The 23,267-nt window shown below is 33.1% G+C and overlaps 2 protein-coding genes across 2 annotated transcripts in view; both read right to left on the bottom strand.

Moving 5' to 3' along the window:
* The window catches only part of LOC123718479 (potassium voltage-gated channel protein Shaker), a 183,417-nt gene extending 165,130 nt beyond the window's left edge, over positions 1–18,287 (bottom strand). The window contains exon 1 of the mRNA XM_045675019.1: positions 18,045–18,287. Within this exon, the coding sequence (XP_045530975.1) occupies positions 18,045–18,124 (80 nt within the window). The 5' untranslated portion in view covers positions 18,125–18,287. The remainder of the gene's footprint in view (positions 1–18,044) is intronic.
* A 370-nt stretch (positions 18,288–18,657) lies between these two features.
* Positions 18,658–23,267, bottom strand: LOC123718495 (opsin-3-like). The gene is made up of 8 exons (XM_045675052.1): positions 23,154–23,267; positions 22,671–22,862; positions 21,847–22,062; positions 21,605–21,735; positions 21,161–21,300; positions 20,725–20,918; positions 20,256–20,357; positions 18,658–19,137 (listed from the first exon to the last, which is right to left on the bottom strand). Exons 1-8 carry the CDS (start codon positions 23,201–23,203, stop codon positions 19,035–19,037), a joined length of 1,128 nt encoding a protein of 375 aa, XP_045531008.1. The 5' UTR covers positions 23,204–23,267; the 3' UTR covers positions 18,658–19,034.

Below are 23,267 nucleotides of genomic sequence, written 5' to 3'. Positions count from 1 at the left end.
GATGTGTATAGCTTTTGTGTGTATGAATATCAACTATCAATGTATTTTTACTTATAATAAAAAAAAATCCGGACCACTAGATGATTTTTAAATGGCTGACATCGCCATTGCGATTTGAGCCATTTAATCTGGCAATTTGAGTATCTATGAGCGGCGGTATCACTTAACATCAGAGGAGCCTCTTGCCAGTTTGTCCTCTGTTACATACAAACAAATCAGCCTGTGCCTGACAAACACCGTCGTGTTTTTGTATCTAAGGCATGCCGGTTGCTCTCACCGATTTCCTTCATTTTACGAGCAAGTGCTCTTAATTTAGTATACGCACATAGGCATAAGTTTACAGCTGGGGTTCGTAGCTATTAATAACATATCAGTACTGAGCATAATAAGTAAGCCGAATCACAAATAAACAGACGTCGAACGTAAACAGTTTTCTAAAGAGCTTCAATTAGGAATGGTTTGCGGTATAATAATTTAATATTCATTTTCATGTCTAGTACTAAATGAAGTTTTATTGAACTCGAGACGCAATTCTTTTATCGGGAACAGATATTTAATGGGGCACTCAAAACTGAAAGTATCTTATATAACAGTTTGATTAAATAAAGAACTGAAGCAACTCTAATTGAAAATCCTAACTCGATGCAAATTCCGAAAGCGATTAGAGAATTCCAGCGATCGCTGTTCGAATAGATTATTGATTTACTTTAAGTCTAATCGTTTGTCTTTTTGTTAGTTTAAAGGTAAGACTAGATTACGATTTGTCCAGAATGCTCCTAATTTAATAACTTAATTAAGTTACGCTAAGTTGGCGCTGCAATTACTGTTAAATTCAAGCGTATAAGGATTGACCAGAAGCGGTAAACCGCGTGAGCTTGAAGCGAATGAATTGACATAATATCAAACCATGAACGTGCAGCGTATCTATAATTATACAAAATTAAAACAAAAGCCTTTGTAGCTATTGAAAAATAGTGGATATATCCACTATTTTTCAAAAGCTATAATAATCGTATTATATTAAAGTTAAGACCTAAACCTAACAAATAACTATATGTACCATATATTTCTGTCTATATAATGAGGTATAATATTTGTATGCCATTTCGTATAGTTTCGAGAGCATGCATTAAATTCTTAAGGCTAAAATTGTGTCCTAATAAGAAAATTGCGTACATTTGATAATTACCAAAATATTTCAAGATTTTCATAGTAATGTGCTACATTCCACTTTTTAAGTTAAGTCGAGTATTTATCATTCTGTCCGCAGAACGCGGAAACACACTGAAATACGAATATAAACTCCAACGTCTTAAACTGAAGACACAAAATTCTTTCACAATATTTCAAGGAAAGTGCACATTCTTATACGAATCGTTCGGGCCGGTAACAACGAGTAACCTTAAATTAGTTTGTATTTTAGGATATTGGAAGCATAAATTGTTGTTTTCTATAGAAAGTTTCGACGGTTTTAAATCGGAGACTGTACGTGAATTAGTTTTCGCTAGAGATTTGTACAACGGTGACTGGTTTTTGTAGGATACGTTTATAGGTTACAAACTCCTCAACGACAGATCGTATTGGAAATTTCGCAGAGGGCGCTTAGTCCAGCAGTGGACGTCAACACCTAAATGAATGGAACTACCCAATGTAAGAGACTCGACTACGTCATTGATCATTAATTTTATAAGCAAGTAGGTTATCAGATTATATAACACACTTTTACTAGTGCACATGATGAAAAAGATTGGTATAGCCGTGCATCGTACTCATGACCTTAGGCTAGAAGCTTTCGCTAAATTAGGTTACCTATGTATGGTAAAGAATAAAAGTATCAGGAATCTGGCATGACATAGATCAAAATCGATGATAGATTCCGGGCCATGTTGCCGGGCCGGTTGACCATTTGTTCATAATCAGCGTATACAACGCTGTCAATTTGTGAATGGTTAAAAATTATGAATGATACAAATATTGGAACTTACATACCTCTGACAAACTGAATTTACTCGGTACTAAATTTTTTATTTGTGTACTCTACTCTACTCAGGGGACGGCTGTGTGTAATGTGAGGCCTGTAGCCTGAAGGCAACTCGGAGGTCAAGAGATTGATCAACTTTCCAGGACAATTCAAGCTTCTTATTCTCCACACCAAAACATGAATATTTTTTTTATGTTGTAGGTAGTGTATCGGTAGTTAATAGCAGTACTAACTACTAACTTTGTATACTAACTTATGAAGTAAGCATTCCTAAAAAAAATACTTATATTTAATAACCATCAATTAAGAAAAACACTTTTTGAACGGATTAAAGCTATGTATTATTATTAAAAACTTATAATTATAATTATATATCAATTTATACATTTATAATGAGTAAATAAATACATACAATCGCAATATTATTATTGTTTTAGTAGGACGTAAGCTCTCGTAGGAGCCTACGCCGTAGACAATTCCGCTACGGGTTATTAATTTGTAATGTGCTACGATTGGTTTCTACCGAGTACTCTACTCGTGACCACTGTGGATGATTAGCTTTGTTAGTATAAAGGTCGTTATACACCTTCACATTTTAAAATTGTACTTTTATGAACTGGCTTAAATCTTAACACAGTCCTTGTTATCAAGAAGAATGCTATTATATATTTTGTTACCATTATATAGAAAATTAAGATATAACTTAGTGTATGAACACAGTCCAGTCTCCTATGCGTACTTAATGTAATTGTATATGTTTAATCAAAAATCCTCAGTGAATAATTATATGTTGTTGATAAATAATATTCAAAGTATATCTTAAACTAAAGCTACTTGGTTAGACCTATTATATTGTAAAGAATTGTTTGGAAGATGTCTTGAAACTCCCCCGATGAGTTGCGCCAGTTCTTACTTGAAAATGTATGATTTGTAAACATGGCTGGATAAGTGGAGATGAGGTTTCAGGCTCTTCTCAGACAGGGCTACATTATTTCCCATCTTACTCATAAAAACGAAATGAGTCTGATTTCAACTAAAGTACTTTCGTTGATTTGTATGTACGAAGTGATGAAAAGTGACGGGGCGGGACTTAAGTGAAAATGGTGCAATTAGACAAATTTATTTTTATGAATAATGGAGTACGTTTTCAAGTTCCGAGTGCAAGCTATTTTGTAAATGGTATGCGAAACACCTGAATATCAATTAATTGAGACTTTTATATTAGTTTTGTTTTAGAATGAATGATGCCGTCATTTTGTTAAAAAGCAGTCATTCCTATGATCTAGGGATTTATTTAAAAACCTTCAAATGAGTTTTTATCGGAAATCCTCTTCACAGTTTCGATATTTATTTCGGACATATAAAGTTACAATTTTACAATAAAAAATGGATTTTAAGCTATCGCTATCAATTAACAGAAACTTTTATCAAACTCTAGAAAAATAACAATAAACATTAAAACAATACATCTTGTTATCCAAAAATTGAATATTTATTTTTCGTCGAATAACAAATTCCTGAATTGCAAATAACTTATCAATTCATTCGTATTGAGGCCAAAATAAATAATTCCATAACAAGATTGTAATAACTTCGAAATTATTAGTTTACATAACTTGATGACTTTTAAAAGGTGATTTGTATAATTTTTACCCGGAAGCAGTAGGACGATATTATATACCCATATATTAGAATCTTATTTATGTACGCTACCTGATCACTCGTGAAACTTGAAAAAAAAATATATTAAAAAGTATTACTAGGTCTCATTAGTCAAGTTCTCACCGTGGGTGAGATTTAGAAGAATGTTGGTGTATTTGGTGTCCTTGTAAAGCTACATGTGAACGTATTGTTTTTAACATAACGATTGTCGTGATAGAGATTTAATGTATTGTTCTGATTTTCTCTTTGCTTCGAGGTTCATATTTTGACGCGACGTATAAGGATAAGGAATCATAAGTAAAAGAAAAGACAAAACTTATTGATTTATAACAAAAATAAACGGTAAATATCTGATATAACCGATAATACTTAGATACCAAAATGTTGTCTCAAATCATAAACCGACTAACAGAACTGTCAACGAATTCATTCAAGCAAAAAATAAACTTTATATCTTTATTTTGTCTCAAAAAAGACAACTAAGAATAGGATACAAAAAAATACGGAAACATCCTCAAAAAACGGTGGCGTGCAAAATATCACTTGGACAAGGAAACCGCAAGGTTTCGATTGCAATAATAACTGATCGATCTTAAAAAAATTCTGACACAGCTCATCCCTACACATAAGTACTTATTAGCATATGACCTACATCGGTTATGCTGATGCACAGGATATTTATTCCTACTACAAATCTGATTCGGAAATATCATATTTAGTTTGCGATAAAATGAACCACACTCAGTTTTGCGTGATGGCCACATTGTTATTACGAGACTTCAAAGTAAATCCATGTATTTATTATTAATAATTATATGAACTATAAACTAATGGCGCTACAGCTTTTTTAGATTGGGGATCAGATTTTTGTGTCTTTCGTGATCATTTATTCAAACTCAAACTCAAAATAACTTTATTCATATAAGTAAACCAGTACACTTATGAACGTCAACAGAAAAAGTGTTAAATTGATTCTAAATTTACATTTACTACCAGTTTGCAAGTAAGGGCGTGGAGCGGGCAAGAAGAACTGGCAAGAAACTCTCCGCCTCTCTTTTTAATCGCCACCTTTTGAGTCCTACAAAATACTTTATTTTTCTTAATAGACAACAAGATCAGCCTTTTGTGCTTGACGCACGACTCTGTGAGTCTAACGCCTGCCGGTTTCCTCACGATAAATTTCTCCGTACGGGGTAGAGCAGGGACTCGAAACACGACGTAGCACCAATGAACTATGCGTGATTAACAGTTGTTCGTACTGTGAAGACAAATAACATTTAGAAACTGGCAATTGAAAACGATATTAACCAAATACAGTATTAAGTATATAGAATAACAACTGTTAAACGAGAAACCTTACATTTGATTGGTTAAAAGTAGGTTAAAATACGATATAAACGTGCGACCATGCGTTAATCATTAATTACACTCGTGACGGGCCTTTGTGTATAAAGGATTTGTGTGTTTAATGTCAAATGAATTGGTATGCGAAAATGTCAAATATTAAATAAATGCCATCACTCTCGTTTAACGTCTAATACAATGCTAGACATAATTACAATAAAATGCACTTCTTGTACTTAGGTTACGTGTAACATGGTTAGAGTTCATAATATAAAACGATACGTAAGCGAAACGATTTGTATGTATGGTGTAATAACAGTGTAATAATTTCCGTTTAATAATATCGATAATAATTAAAATAATCTGGATTATTTATACATCCACACATACATCTTTTACACTTCTTCATTAAATTAGAATCTGTTTTCCTTTCTCCAAACAGATGTTGACCTTAAGTATTTTTAATTATTCGACATGCACATATTACAACTCCGTCTTGGTTAGTACAATTAAACAAGTAACAAACAAAGGCAAAATGTTTTTATACTTAGCCTACCTTTTTTGTAGTTACATACAAACATATGGAACATTTTACAATGAATGAAGACTGTTCGCGTTTCTCTACATCAAAATCTAAGTAAAGCTATTTTTTTAAATATATTTTCCAATTATGCTCAATTTCAAGGAATAAATACAAAAATTTTGTACTAAGCCACATATTTTGTGATTCATTTTTATTTATTAAATGGAACTATAGTTATATCAATTTGTTTGCACAAATAATGGGATGTTTATGAGAAACGTATAATTTTTCCAATTACATTATATATTTCAGTGATAAAAGATGCCGTAGACTCGATCGACTTAATTCATCCGATTCACAACTTTCAAGAGCTGGAGAGCTCCGTGAACTTTACCAGAACTTTGTCAAAATTAAATTTATCGATTGAAAACAATTTTGTCGTACTGCAATCGGAACTAACGAAAACTTCTCTCAATACAGTAAACTTCATAGAACTAATATCATATACATGTGTTTATATATACTATTGTACGTAATATATTAATATTTATTTATAATAAACCTTATTATATATATTTTGTGCTAAAAAAATTAAAATTACTGACTTATTTATAATTACGACTCCTGGTTTCCGACCATTAACAATAACAACTTCTCATAGTCTACAGAATAAATCTACGTAAAAATAAAACTACGACAGTAAGTAGGAAATAGAAACAACGATTACAAGATATAAAGTATAAGGATTAAAAGATGGCCCTGTACTTCTCTACTTGGAAGTCATTATTTAAGCTGTAAAATGAAATCTGTAAATGTTGATTCTAAGCAAAAACGTTTAAAAATATGATAATTTATACCTTAGTTATTATATGTTAAGAAAAACACTTTTTGAACGGATTAAAGCTATTAAAAAGACAATACTATTATATGTTGTTCTGAAACTCACAAAGAATTAAGTGTTAACCGCCACCCACAAGTGGTTAAAAGCCGGTATAGTTATATCTTGATGGCTACTGAGTCATATGAGTTCCAAAATATCTAATATGGTAGCTGGCATAGTAAACTCCTCCTTCATACCACCAAGTTAGATTGAATTATTCATAAAATCTAAATCACTCCTATTTTCACCGTTCTCACTTCGTATTCAATTCAGTCCAAGTCCTGTGTAGTATTTTCTCTTTAGAAGGCTAACCAGTTATCTACTGGAGCGTAAAAATTGCATCCTGAGTCTGGCCTCTTCTACTACTAGTGATAACTAATTGGTGACAACTTTATAACAAGTTAAGAAAATCCTCTTTAGGATGTTTGAATATGATAAGGTAACCCATTAGAAGCGTATTTAGAAAACACTAGACCAATTCACGAATTTTTAAACACGTTTAGTCAATTTCTAGCTATGTTCTTTCATAATATTAATTAATTTTAAATTAATATTTAATTAATTTTATACATGAGAGGAAACAGCCCGGTTTTTTTTGTTGCATCATTAACTTACGAGTACATGTAACTCGTAAGTTAATGATGCACCAACTTAGATAAAAACTAATAAAACCTATCGCTCTTTTTAAAAGCTCAACAGTGTACATCTGGTTTCCAAGAATGGCTTGGAACATTAACAAGAAATAAACAGTTTTGGCACTGACTGTATATTTGGAAACCAATAATGGAAGCTTGTTATAGATATGATTAATATTTATTATATTATAACTATAAACTGTAGAAAGTTTAAACGATATTATGCCGAATTATAACGAGTTTAATTCTAAATTAAATTCTACAGTGTTAATTCGGTGACCTAAACTCATTACTGGGAAATTGTTAGTTAAAATGTCGCTTAAGTACTTTAATATGAACCGTACATTAGTTATATAATTTGTGATGATCTTAGAGATAGTGTAGTAGTAGCACGCTAGTGGCTTGAGCATGCGACTCTCATCTCTGAGGTGGTAGGGTCGAACGCCGGCTATGCACCTATGAGTGCATTTAACACTCGACATTTGGACCCAAATGTCAATGGCCTGTGCCAGGCAGAGAAGGCTGATCACCTAAGTAGTTGAAAAATATTCTAATGCGATAGGTACCTTTTAGAATATTTTTGAATTTATACTTTTGGCGCGTTAGGGAAAAATGAGAGTAAATTTTTACGACGCCCAAAACCGTCACAAAAAACCAACACCCTGCAGTTATCTATAATAAAAAAAAAACTTTACTCAACCAGATAATGTGTTATAATAAATCTTTCAATTATTAAATACCTTTAGTGTCGGTTTTTAACGTAGAATAAAAATTTTCAGTGCGTATATGAGTGCGAGTTGCAATCGAAATCTTACCAGTAGGTACTCTGGAATGGGGACCAACATATTAAAATTAATATTAGTGTTTATACCGTTTCATATAATTCCAATTCATAGACAATTAATGTGTCTAGAATACTAGACACATAGATAGTATATTTTAGCGAGTTCCTCATATTTAGTAACAGTGTAAGCGTCCGGGTTTTCAGAGCTTTTTCATTGAGTTTTATAGCCGTAGGGCTAATGCCGGTTTGGTCGGAAATGTGGCCATTTTTCCTAACCACTTTAACGTTTACTCCAAGGGTAAAAAAATCTACCATAACTCAGTTTGTCATGCATGGTTGATACAACGCGATTAACTTGGAGGGATAGCTTATTGCCTGGTAAAACTTAAAAATTTAAGGATTTTCACGGAAATATTTGCACGATAATTATCTTTTTGAGTCAGTATAAACGCAGGTGTAAAAACACGATAGAGATGAATGCATTAAGATAACAAAAGTTAAATTTAGTTTCAAATAAAATTAATAAAGTAAGAACGACGTAGGTATAAAGATCTGTCCCTCAAGTAGAGAATCGAATATCTTACTAATTTAAATTCAACACTTCACACATTCAACAATATGTTAAAATATCGCCATTTTGTTATCACTCTCTTCAATACGCCTTAGAGACATATGCTCTCTTAATCAATAAGAATTAGTTACCTAAAACTAGGCGTCTCTCTCCAATATTTCACAACTTCGGTTACGCGAATTCCTGTCTGCCTTTATAATTTTCTGACAAAAAAATATTCAGACATGGTATAGAATATGGCAGCATATCTAGCTCAATCAGAGACGCGCGTGTAATTTAACACTTAGCCCCGATGAATATGTATCCCTTATTAATTATTATGGAAATCTATACTCGAATCAGCCTAAATTACGGGAGTTCTATCTAATTTTCGGATGTTAGCCGTTCTAGATTAACCACAAGTAAAGGTTCATTTTTTCTTAGCATATACAATTGGTAAGTTTGTTGTTGTTGTGTAGTTTCGATGTTTAATTAAATTACTGTAATATTAATTTTTAGTTAAACTATAACTGAGTTGCAATTATTGAAAAAAAAATTAACACTGCTAACTTTGATGGTGCTCTGCCACGAGGACAGATTAGGTTAAGATATTTAAATAAAATTATTTTTGTCTTTGTCTTACACGATACAAGGAATAAATACTCAAATCTCAATCTGCACTAATAGAAATGCATACTTATTATTGACATAACTTTTCAGCAATCGTAGTGAGGTTATTTATACAAATTAAAAGCAACTAAGCTACAATACTCAGAGTTGCGCAGTAAACGTTGCCTAATTCTAATTATTTTAAATATGGTTTTGTGTAAATGTTACAAGTGCCATTTACTTTAAAAAAAACTTATGAAATTGAAATTCACAGTTATATTAGCAATTAAATTATAGATATATATGATTTTCCATGGATTTTGTTGAAACGAGTCGCCGCGCATACTTATCTCGATTCGGGAATCGACGATATTCCGGGCTGGTACGGCATCGCGTATTCCTTCTGTGTGCGCGTGATTATTTTTAACATTATTAAATTATTCAACTTTTGTTCTTAGAGCCTAATATAATAAGGTTTTTCGATACTCTGGATTAGGCCACGGTAGCTTATCTCTTTTGAGACTGGCCATTTACGCAACAGATACAACAGTGCCTAGACCTAGTGCAGATACATAGGGATTGCTATATATATGTGAACATGAATCGTGAATATTAAATCTTAAACGGTCAATGTTTTCAGTACTTATCAGGTCTAAAAGTTATAAACGCCAAAAACTGTATGACTTCGCCGTTCGAACTTTCATTACTAAATATTGTATGGATATGTAAAATTTTTAGGTCATAGCCAATGTCAAAAGAACCGCAGGACTAAAACTGTACGAATTGCCACCCCATTCGGCCTGCCTTATCCTAACCTTGATACTAAATGTGAAAGTGTTTCGCCGCCAAACGTTGGAGCGGATCGATGTTTTTGCACAAATATATTTTGTACAGCCTAGTTCAGGCTTTTGTTAAATAACATTTATTACAAAATAGAGAAAAGAAAAATGAGATGTAAAAAACCCCGTTCAACATCTACCTATTACAGAACCAATTAAATCGCTGAGCATATTTAAGCCAATAATATATATGCATTATTATTTATGCATATTACTATTCAACGCGGCTTTGTTAATTAAATTTATTATTTAGACTAATAGTTCTATAGACCGTTTCGTGTTAGATATAACATCTATAAAATATTCACGATATGCTATACTTGACAGATGACATGAGGTTATGATAATGAAATGTATTTAAATATCATTCCGCATAATTTAAATTGAGTAAAAATTCTATAACAACATTTTTAATTCAAAAAATACTATTCCGCAATTAAAAAAGTCGCTTGCACGTCAACCTTTTGAAATGTTGTTCTGCTTTCAAACTTTAAACTCCCCTTCGACCCAATGACATGCAGATCCAAAACAAACTAGTTTAATTAGAAGTTACCAAAAATATATTCAGTATTCGCTCGCAAAACAATAACTTATTTATTTCCAAAAAGTTTTCGCTAGTTTCAATATTATATAATAATTTTCGCAGCTTGAGTTTCCAATTTAATCATACAGTAAATAAACTTTTTGGATACATATATTTTTTTTGAGAATATCATTCTACATGGTATACGAGTGATACAAACCTCTTAGGCTTACGTCGAGGTCGACGACGTTCGCTCTCCAGATCATTGTCGAGTCCACGGCGCCTTAGGCCACCGGCCTGTCTCCGGCGATCCAGCTTGTGTTCTTGTGCCTCCCGAGTTTCATCAACTACCTCCACACATGGAGCGAATTCATCATCTATTGGTTTAAGGGTTTGCGGTGCGCCCATCCGAAGATGTCTCTGACGCCACCACAGTACCCACGCACTTAGCTCGCGAATTTTGCTTAACTTTTAAATTCGAATGACCTCCAAACTTTCCCACGAACCTAATTCAAATATTAATTCAAGTTTAACTTAATCTAAATTTGTGTAAGGCTGAGGTGGCAGTGAAAGCTTCAGCAACAGCTTTAGCGATTGCATTATTTCTTCTCAAATTGGACATGGAACATTTCTTCATCAGTCTTTTTACATCACAAAGCAAAGCTTAATAATAATTGGCAGGATGAATGGCAGTTAAGTTGATGATATTCTACGATATCCTAGGTGTTAGAGTGCGTTATTTCGTATTGGCGAGATTTTGTGTAGGCCATGATTCGTGCCTGATGTTAGCAGCAAGCGTGACGCTGAGACCGTGGCACTCAACAGATGTCGGCGTAAATAGCGTTACGTAAGATGGCCGTACCGAGCGCGGACGTGGCTTTCCGACGGTGCCGGACGCGCGAATGAAGCCTGCTGGCTTTCGTATCGGATAAAGCGAGCAGTTCACCCGCCACCCCCTAGCCTCCACACACAAACCCTCGCCTTGCGTTGTCCTTACGTTTATTTCTTAATTTTTTCGTAGTATTGAGATACATACATTAGGCCTTTTTTTAAATAAAATTATAGATACATTTTCATTAAAACAAATCAGTAATCAGCATATGTACTATGTTATTTTAAAAATTGGTCTAATCCACACAAAAAGTACATAGCGATAGATGAACAAAGTTAATATTATCTTTGAAACTTTTAATACAAAATCAGATTGCATCATCAAAAATGGAGTGAATCTGTTTTCAAAATAAAAATTGCATACCTGGGTAAATTACATTAGTTTTCATCCCGATAATTATATGTCCATTAATGCCAATATTATACGATTCCGATTGTCGAATGCAAAATAATTTAAATTATGAGTCACAAGTAGGTTGTATGAAAATGGAATTATTATGGCTGCCACGCAAACACGCTCGCTTTATTAACTATGTTGGAATCGCGACATGCAGAATATAGATATACATATTTAAAATCTCAGATAGCTTTCAAAAAATATGTTCAATAATATTGTTTTTTTAATTTTGTAGAATTGTGTGTGGTATGTTACAGCCAAAATTCATATATTGTCTATTCTAACTCTCCTTGTCTATGAGAAATTTAATACCGTTCTATACGTATCACGTCAGTTTCAGTCAGTAGAGATGAGATGATTCAGTCAAAAGAGATGTCTGTATTGTCTAGAGAATAGATATTGTAGGGACTAGATATTGTACTAATAGCAAGAATGTATCTTTGTTTTTTTAATATTATTATAATTATATCAAGTGGTATAAATGTACAACATTTTACAGTTCTGGCGTCAGGTTTCTGTATCTGTATAGAGAATATTAGTTTTTCCTAATAGGTAGAAGGTGATGAGCCGACAGGCTTGCTGGTATTCTTTACAATGATTTTCTTCGCCGTACGAGCGAACATTTAATGCGCACATATACAGAGAGTCGATTGGGGACCAAATCTACGACCACAGGGATGAGAGGCACACGATGAAAACCACACCAACACTGCTTGATCGTTTCCCATATAAAAAAGAAATAGTTATAAAGGATCGTACTTGTTACTAAAGAAAATATCTGTAAGTGCTTATATACCATGACCAAAAATCGTGTTGTTATAATACTTTTATCGGATTGAATTGGATTGGTGAGAAATGTTTAATTCTTCTAATTTTGCTATCCTTGCTTAAGCTGTTTATCACAAATATAAAATATACCTACTTCTATGAATTTCATACATACATTGCTCGATTTTACACAGTCTAAAATAATCCTCTAAACAACATAAGAACCCTGAATATATAATATATATATATTATGTAGAAAAATATATATGCGCTTGTTTATACAAATGCAGGCATTCAGTTAATCAGGGCATACCGAGTACTTTTGAGTGAAACGAATTAATTATAAGTAGTCGGACCCACTCAGCCAAGTTTATTTTTTTTGCATAGAAATCTATTTTGATAATAATAATTCAATGCTTCGTTTAATAAAATAATTGTGTGATCAACGAATGCATGCGACGTCACCGGAAGCGCCATACATAAACAAGTTAGTTGGCATTATGCCTTTACCAGATGTTACGATGGAGATTCCATTAATCATCCAGATAGGTCTGCAAAACTTACGAATTTACCAAATGGGAAACGTCCCAACTAGCTTCAGAGTACCTGTTGACATTTAAATGACATATTCTGGTATCTGGTAAAATATACATTAATAAACTTACCTTACAGATGAACTCATTCTTTCTTATCATTAAATATTACGTGTATAACGTAATATTAACTAGGTAACGCTGAAAATGTTTAGAAAATGAAAAACGGCTTAATGTAGAAAGTTGCCAATACTTTTATTGTTTTTCGAAGTAATCTCCGTTCCTCTCTACACATCGTCGCATTCGATGGAACCACTGAGAAAAGTAGTTGGCCCATTCATCCTCTTCTATGGCAGTTTCGTACGCTTACACCGCATCTTCAGGGCTCGTAAAGCGAATACCTTGAATTTTATCATTAATTCTTGGGAATAAATGAAAGTCGCAGGGCGCCAGGTCAGGACTGTATGGCGGATGACTCATTATCTCGACACCTCGACGCTGAAGCATTGTCGTGGTGAAGGAGGATCCTGCTTCGAGGGCGCTGCTGTCGATTTTTTTCCAAGACAACAGGCAAACAGCCATTGACATACCAGTCTGCAGTACCTATCCTTCCATCTTCTAGCAGAACTGTCGCGGAATGACTTTTCCGACCAAAGAATGAGGCAATAATCTTTTTTCGTTGACTTCTTCCTTTCTTTACCTTACTTGGCTGATCCTCGAAAGGAAACACCCACTGAGCTGGTTGTCTTTTGGTTTCGGGTTCGCAGCAATATATCCAGCTTTCATCACCTGTGACGATGTCAAATACAGCATTTGAGTCACCGCCGTTGAACTTATCTAACATTTGGCGACACGAATCAAGAGTTCTAAAATTGAAATTCAAAAAAGTTTTCATTAGCAATATTTCTGACTGGCCAGCTCTAAACATTTTCAGTGTTACCCACGTACATATTTTTGTATATAGTTTAAAGTTTAATTTGTTTTATATTAAATGTCAACAGAATTTTATAATTATTTATAAATAATTAAAAATTAACCCTAATATAAAAAAACTTGGTCTCTGAGGCAGGGGGCACTCAGTGTTGGCAAACAGTCGTCAAATATTATTTAAATTAGTCGAAAATTGCTCAAGACAAAATCATCTTTTAGTAATTCTCATAAAAAATGAAAGGATTATGAATTAATTTAAAGAATTTCATATGTACTTTTAAATATTTATATTTATCCTTTAACCTGCCCTAAGAACAAAATGATAGAAAATGGATACAAAATTTACAAAACCCATTTTCTTTATTTGTATTAATTAATCACTTTTACGAATACATTAGATTTACGCGAATAAAAATGTTTTTTGTATTATGTGACATCATTATTACTTAAAATCGTTATTATTGATCGTTTGTTCCTGACGTCTTGATTTTTATTTCTAAAAACATTCTTCAAGTCGCGGGTTTCCATTGCCTTGAAAGTACGACAATCTCAAAAGCTAGCTATTTATAGGAGCATTGCAACCTAATTGGCACGTCATTACGATTTTATCATAGTCGTCATTATTTCATCCTTGTGTCGGTCGGAAGTGCCTTTAAAATATATTAAATCTATAATTATATTAAACTGAGGCGGAGTTTGTTCAAAACCCCCTCGCGATATGTGACTTATATTATATATTATAAGTTTAAGGCATTTCAGGATCGCTGTGTAGCCAGGAGTTTTTCACCACCAAGTTTCTAAAGTTGTTTGTGTTGTTTTTAATTAAAGGAAATACTATATAAATGTGACTCGGAAAATATTTCTTTACTATATACTATATATGTTATCATTAGTTCTGCATGTAAAAAACAATAAGGATATGTAACTAGTTTTTCGCACAAGTTTGGAAGGTAAAAATTTAAATTAAATAAATAATAACTTCAGCTGAATAATGTATCCTTTAGAAAGAGCTTATAAGTTATCCTTTAGAAAGAGAGTTAAAAATGTGGATACATAACCTAACCTTGCTTCCCACGACCCCGTCTGCCTTTTACGTAACGAGTTTGTTTCAACGGAAGATTTTTAGGTCCGCCCCGCAAACAATAGTATAAAAGTGTCTTACTAGTTCCTTTAAACCTAAAAGCTATTTAGGCCACTCAAACTTCTGTAAAGAACCCTCAGGATTTTGAACATTCCAGGTCTACACAAAGTTCGTTTTGCAATCAATTACCATCACTGATCTCTGTCACTCTGCCTTACCAGTAAAATTCCCTATAATGGGAGTAACTACGAAATATATATTTAAGTACATCACTGATTGACCGGAAATGCCAATAGCGTTATAGAAAGCTATAGCAACAGTTCACACCCAACATGAGCGGTTAATTTCAATTGCCGAATTCACTTGAGAGCTCTTCTCTACGGTTGGGTGAATGCATCTAATTGCAGCCGAGGTCTATTTCGTTTCATTAATAGCCTTTTATGAGGCTACTCCTGCCTATTTTGCCCTTTGTAATTATTATATACTAACTAGAACGATTGCTTCCACAAAATTACCATTTTGAGAGTTTAAGCAATTTAGAATGAAGATTGCGAAAAGGGCTTGTTAAAAATTTCACAATAGTTTAATTTCTTTTTTTTTCTAGAAAACGGCCTCCCAGTTTTCTAATGCCAGAGGGTTCGAATGCAGGTGCGCTGCCGGCCTTTTAAAAATTGGGTCGCTTTTTTTTGAAAGATCTTAAGTCAAGTTGGTTTGGAAGTTCTTCAGTGGTTAGCTGGCTCCACAAAGTGGTGGTGCGCGGCAAGAACTGCCGTAATGAACGCTTTGTTATGGATTCTGCCTTCATGTCCGATGTTGAAACTCAGTATGTGTTAAATACATACTGTGTGTATTATTAAATTTTGAACATAAATTAACCTTGATGCAATACAGTATGCCAATAGATGATTCGCATCGATTCTTTTCTCTATCATGTACCTATATCTAATACATATCTGTAACTGTAACTCTTTAATTTCAAATAGCTGTGTTTAAAAATATTTTCTCAGTGTACTACAGTTCTTGTTTATTAACATCAAACTGACAACATGAATCTTGTCGAGAGACACGATCAAACTCACATGGACTCCATCGATTGTTTGATTGCCTTAGCAACAATTGGTTTGCGGTGAGCGACTCACCGTATCCTAATTGCTTTAAAATATTTATTAGGAAATAGTTCCAATGTATCTACCTACACCTTATTTGCTAATCGAATTTACTAATGTTCACCAGGCCTCGGTCTCGACGGTTTATTCCTATTGACACTTGCCTTGTACGCATGAGGTATTGTTGCGCATGCGCAGACACAAGTGCATAGTTTCCAGAGAATTCACACTATGGTTTGCCGAAAAGACCGCACGAGAGTAACATTTGGCGCACTGATAAATTGTCAGTGGCGTCATCTACATTCACTGCACCGAGCGAATTATAAGTGAAATCAGCTGTTAATAGCGTATACATATTTCGAAATTTAGAACACACTATTTAGCTCCTGTCGCAGTGTTGTAAAATATTGAAATTAAATACTAAATTCCCAATTGTATTTAGTTTATTTCAATTTTAAGGATTATACGTCTACTTCAAAGCTGCGAACAAAGCGACGTATATTTCTTTGTTAGAGACTAGAACTGATTCTAGAGTCGAACAAAGAGATATTTTGAATGAACTTTCAAGAATTAATAAGCCAATCTGAAATGGCGTTTCTCAGAAACTGACGAATATAACTCATTATAATTTAAAATATAAAGTAAATGCCATCTGACTTTAGAGACATTTCCCTTGATACATAACCTTTTTAATGCCCGCTGATTATTTAGCAAAAAATACGGATTTTACGATTTCCAAACTCTTTTATTTAAAGGTTTTTATTTATTATATTCGCAGTACCATGAAAAAATTAAGTTCTCCATATTTTGCATGTCGACGATACTTTATGGATTCAGGCTAAGGTCACATAATTGCACACCGTACACGAACATACAGCATAATGATTAGCCATACAATATTCATATTTTGACATGCAAAACTTAACCGGTCTCATATTTGTGCATCTCTTTTATTGTAAATTTTAATAACATCGTCGATTTCTTGGTCTAATACTTGCCATTTCTCTCACGGCAACTAATATAAACCTGAAAATTAACAAAGATCACCACATAACAACTCCAGGTCTTCGTTAACCGCTGCCTTCGACAAATCCTCAGTATATTATGTCCTGTGAGAATCTTCAATCAACAACTACAGGAGCTATGCAATAAGTTTCCAATTGAGAGGACTAAAAGACGCTGAAAGCTCTCGACTAGAATCCTCAAAGCACAAGGAAACATGGCCGCCTAAAACAGATCTAGCAACGAAGCATCATTGCAGAGGTGAAGGAAGCTGCCATGACCTGGAGTGAAGTTAAGAGAGCTGCCCAATACTGCTCAAGCTGGTTCTACTCTGGATTTCCTTTGCCAGAGGATAATTAATATAGACGAGGCAAAGCATGAAATTCTGGGGTATATTTATGAATAATGAGTTTTATTAATTAGAAAAAGTAGGCTTCTATAAGACACAATTTTTTGAACTAATATAATTTCAAAATTTTCAAATTATCACGAAATAATCTAAAGTTTAATAAGTCTTATAGGTACAGTGTGGTTTTCTTATATAATATTAAGGATATTCATTATAACTATATTCTAACTGAAGTCTAGTTTCACGTTTCAGGACGTGATCGCATCGATTCTAGCCGCAGATTTCAGATGTCGCTACAAGGTTATAATTAATGTTGATAATAGTTAATATTTAAAATGATGTATCTAAAGAATATCTTAGTAAAAAAGGAATGGTCGAGAAAATCTATCCCTGTAAAATTTCATTTAAATCTAATCTAATTAGAGTGATTGAGCCCTAAAAAATCATAAGGTTTTATTTGTTTCTTATGTCTATAATGTTTGTCACTGATGTAAAAATGTATTTTCTTGTATAAAACAAATACCAACGTTTTAAAGGGACTGTGTTTATATTATTCCATTGCCAAATCTGTGTATGCAACTAAAAATCAAGGTGAGCTAAACGCCGTCACCTAAAATCTCCAGTATATAAATACCATTCTAAAATAAAAATACGCACCAGCTGTGTGATATTTCGCTAGCATTCTCCCAAGGAGGCTTAGACTGTTTTTGGAACCCAGCACCTCCACCGGCAAACATCACATACAATTACACTTTACACACTTAACACATATTTACAGTCTTACAATATTGAAAACGTGTCGTTTCTGGATTTGAAAATCGACTGTCTGTGTGCTAGCAAGTGTTATTTTTGGGTTCAGACGTTTCTTTTGCGTAATCTTAAGCTTTGTCTTTAGATCTTTAGCGTTGGTTAATTGATCGTGTTTTGTTCCATATTGTACATATTGTTTTTTTTGTAATAAATGAATTAATCCTGACGTACTTAGTGAATTTCTGTGGTATAGGTGTGGAATCATATTTCTAACATCTTAAACATATCCTATACATAAGAAAATACAAGTTTTAATTATAGATTAGTATAAATTGGATAAATTAACACATTTTACTTCGTTAAGTACTTTATTGTTCTAATGTTTTTTAAGTATATATAGTTAGTATAGACAAGATTTAGTTTTTGCTTTGAGATACGGATTATATTGTCATTAAAAAAAAGGTTAAATACAATATAATAGAATAAATGAATATCCTATTATTCGTATGAAAAGAAGTATGAAATAAAAGATGAGATTTTTGTTACATTTTTAATTGCTCAATAAAAAAGCTGTGGTCGTTGGTGTCATCAATTTTTTTTTTTGGTTAGAAACATTAAAACATTTCTTTTTTTAAATTCAAGTGTTTACAATTACATTTGCTAATAATATAGCTGCTGTAATAGAGACGGTCTCCCCATATTTATCAACACTATTGGATCATTCGCAATGCGGTTATGCCTTCGCAATGCAAATTAAAGTCAAGCCGACAAAAATTATTTTTATATAGTTTACCTTAATCCGCCCTGACAAATGTGAGGAGGCCTTTCTCTAAATATAACCATGTCCCTTCTCCATGCTTTGATCTTTAAAGTAAATCTTCTGTTTTGTTTAAACTCTTAGGCATCAGCTGGTGTTGTGGATGTACTGGCGTTAGTGGAAGTCGCGTCAGGGTCAGGTTCACGAACACCCAGCCATGGAAGTCTCCTCTCCAATTCAGCCCTGAACGAATAAAGACTCCTTAAAAATATTTAAATATTTCTTGAATTATATTAAAATGAAGATATGACATTATAACATGGTATAAAGGATATTTCGATTTAACGATTGTTGCTATTTTAGGAATATGATTATTTATACCTAAACAAACACTACAGATTAATAATAATAACTGAATACATATTATAATGCGCAAATAGTTAATCAAGTTGCACCTTTATTTCGAAACCGTTACTTAACGAAATTTTTACTAAATATAGTTATCAATGCCGTTTTGTTTAAATCGTCAACAGAAGGACTTTGACAAGTTTAGTTAATTTCCGCGTATTTCGGTAGATAGCGCTGTTGAAAATGTTACTAAACTGAAATTTAAAACATAGTTATTAGCAAAACCGTTACTACACAAGTAAACAAACACTTACGGAATCGCCTTAAAAGTTTATAAAAACTGTAAGTATTTGTTTAGCTTCCGGAGATTTTGTCATGCATGTAAATAATTTACTTATATATATATGAAACAGAGTGTTTTATAATTTAGTCACAGCTTTAAATTTGAAGAAATTCAGTACAAAAATAGTCATTCATCCCGCATACGCCGAAATATTACCCTTAGAGATATTAATTGTACCAGTCTAGACATAAATTATCGGAATGAAAAAACTTAAAGAGTTTGATTCAAAATAGCATAATTCCAAAATACCACATATATAATAACATTTTGGAATAGTCACTATTGAACTTAAACTATATTAATAATTCTTATTTACTGAAAATATGTTAATTTATTTATTTTTATACGATATTAGGGAATAACGTTTTTAGTCAAATTTAATACATAGACTTAAATTAATATGTTTAATGGACATAAAATACCTTTTTAATAAATTATAATAATCCTTAAGATTGTATATTGTAAGATTTTAAAATTAACTAATGTAAAAGTGTTACTATAAAAAAGTAATCATAGAATATATTAAATTATATAACTTGGCACACCTTAAAAGAAGCCGACCATTTAACAAATAATCCCAAAAATATTATCATATAATAATAAACAATGATGCAAATTCTTTCACCCTGTAAAATTTAGATTATTTTATTCGTTAATGTCTAGTACTTACCGGAACCTTGGGTGGTTTATAGCATAAACCCAAGGATCGATACAGGAGACTGCTTTACAGAAGACAGCTGGGATCATTGTGACTACAGGTGTAAGGAGAGACCTGCAATAGGACGTTAAAATTCTGTAACTTTCACACACTGAAAATGTTCTTGTAAAAAAATTGCTATTACCTGTAATAATTTACTTACCATTATTTACCAAATAATATTTTTATAAATGTCAAAGTCTACATAATATTAAAGGCATATAAATTCTTTAATTGTCCATACGCAATGCGTTGATACCTAAGAATTAATAAATAAAAGTTTATTAATTAATTCTTAGGTCTAATTTCTTTTTAATTTCTCTTCGCAGATTATATATTCGTCATGTTATAAGCCAAGTATAAGCCAGAACACACCTGGAGTATGCCAATTATGTTGCTTCTTGCTTAGCTTTGCTACCAATAAAACTGTTTGATTATTTACCTGTCACCAAAAGCACCAATCATAGAGACGACACCATAGGGAGTCCAAGAGCAAATGAATAGGAAGAAGATTGTGAATGCCACCTTCGCTATCCTGATCTCCACGCTCTTACCAGCATCTTCCTTGTTCGACGCCAAGGATTTGACGTTCATTTTCTTGGCCTGCTCCTTCAGCATTTTCTCATGATGACGTACCTATGAATTACAGCATGACAACGGTTTTTTTTGACCCTCATTCGATTAGGTTGATTTTTAATTATTTCACTTACTTATATTGACATTTTCACCTAAATACAATTTTGAAAATAGGACTCCACGTTCAGTCACTTTCCGGACCACTGACTGACACTCTTTATAAAAGAACAAGTGGCCTTAAACAATCTACATCTAAACCTTCCATTAAGTGAGCAAATCTTAATAAAAAAACTTAATCTTACCGCAACAAATAATTTAGAGTAGAATGTGCAAATGAGAGTCATGGGAATGACGTAGCTCCAGCAGAATATGCAGGCAACGAAGGCTTTTGTATCTTGATCTTCGCTTAAGAAATCAAATGAGCATGTGGTAAGGAAACCCTCTGAAATTAATATATAATATAATAATAAAACCAATCTAAACTTTTTATATTCCTTAGTGTAAATGTGCTATTAACTCTTATCAAATAAAGTTTAAATGTTGAACTCGACGTATCAATGGATTAAGACAGAAATCTACACTTTCATTTCTTTTTTTAAGATTTAGAATGTATGGCAAATATATTAAGAATACTTTACGAAAAGACAATAGCCTCTGTCTGGTACTATGTGATTTCGATATATTTATACTTTGTGTTATTAGGTAATTTCTACTTAATAGTGTTATATCATTTCGTTACTTCTTACCAGTTGTATATTGGCCCCACACCCGGAACCAGGGTAGAATAGTGAACGGCAATGCCCACATCCAGGTGACTGCAATCAAGATGGATGCTTGCACTTTGTTGATACGACCATCAATCGGGCACGAGATAGTCCTATAAGCAGGATAAATTAATTAATATTTAGTCAAAAAATACTGAAAACCTTGTATATTGAAAATTCTTAGAAAATGTTTTGAAATAAACGAAAACTGAATAATTGCTTACTTATATCTATCATAAGCTATGACAGCATTTGTGATTGATCCACCGATCCCTGACAAGGATCCAAAGACGGAATAAATGTCACACCCAATTTGATTGCCCAACATTCTTTGATAAAACGAGTTCACTATTAAGTGGGGCATCTCCAGCATCATGGTTATATCGAATATAGCCAGATTGACAATGAACATGTTGCTTGCAGAACGAAGTGATTTGGATCTAAAATTAGAAAAAAAAATAATAAATTTTATTATCATTTAGATCTGAATGTATATATTAGACAGACCTATTTGAGATTCACGTTTGATATAACACGAGTCTATTTGATACGTATGTGAATAGTCAAAACGCCTACACCTCCGTAGCCACTGAATCTTTTCATTGAATCAATTTGAAAGCCTTCGGTTCCGAAATAGAAAATCATTGTCGAAATGCGAAAATTATTTAGAAATATGTAGAAAACATTTTCGTGTAAATATTGAATAGACAAATTTTTCATTCAGATAGATGAATAATGCTCCTATAAATAGATGTCAGCCAATGAAATTCAAGAAATGGAAGGCACTTTTCATGTTTGGTGAAATATTTTCACATTATGAAACCATCGCTTCGGTGATTGAGTATAGTTATGCTATTCATCCGTGAACCTGCTAGTGAAATTAGCGAAGTATAACTACAATACAAAAATATAGCATTTTGCGATACGGGAGTCATAGTAAACCTTACCCATAGAGGCCAATATAACAGCGAACTCAAGGGTGTAACGGAGCTGAACAATTGAAATGGTCTGCTCGTTTGTCTCCGTGTTATTAAATATTGTTACTTACGTGCTAAAGATCCAAATAACAAGCGAGTTGCCAGTGACAGAGGAAATCATCAGGATGAAATAGATGAGTGCCAGAAGGTAGTGAGAGAACTTGTCTACCGCTGGAAACTGGCGCCAGTGTTCGTGCACCAGGCCTTGGTGGTCTGCAGGAATGTTCCACCCCAGCATGTGTTGCTGAACCTCCCCCGACACCCTGGTAATTTAAATATTTTAATTATCATCGTTCAGCTGTATTATTTCTTACGCATAGAGACAGTTAAACAGAAACCCACAAAAAAACCCGGGTACTACCAAACTCAGATGTGGAGGCTCTCAAACATTGTAACGTTAAGTTTTACTTCATCTATTTTCATGCAAAGAATAAATCAAACTATATTTTTGCATTAGCAACTCGAAATTGTTAACATAACAAAGTCCCTAAATATCACATTAATTTAAAGTCGTGTAGAAAATTGCGGAGAAACCTCCATAAAAACATACTCACATTTTGAAGGGGAAGGCGATTGGATCGTCTGCGGTGTAGTTCAGTTCCATTGTCTACTTTGTTCTTGATACTATTTGACGAAGTGAGTAGTTCGACTCCAAAGTCGCTTCTCAC

The sequence above is a fragment of the Pieris brassicae genome, chromosome Z (assembly GCF_905147105.1).
Source record: "Pieris brassicae chromosome Z, ilPieBrab1.1, whole genome shotgun sequence".
NCBI classification, from domain to species: Eukaryota; Metazoa; Arthropoda; class Insecta; order Lepidoptera; family Pieridae; genus Pieris; species Pieris brassicae.
This window is presented reverse-complemented; position numbering and strand designations above follow the sequence as displayed.

Excerpts from the sequence above, each read along its gene's own strand:
- LOC123718495 (XM_045675052.1), bottom strand. The coding sequence starts at position 23,203 with ATGGAACTGAACTACACCGCAGACGATCCAATCGCCTTCCCCTTCAAA. Across the intron at positions 22,063-22,670 it reads GTTATTTGGATCTTTAGCAC|ATCCAAATCACTTCGTTCTG; the intron begins GTAAGTAACAAT and ends TTCTAATTTTAG. Across the intron at positions 20,358-20,724 it reads ATTGGTGCTTTTGGTGACAG|GTCTCTCCTTACACCTGTAG; the intron begins GTAAATAATCAA and ends GTCCTATTGCAG.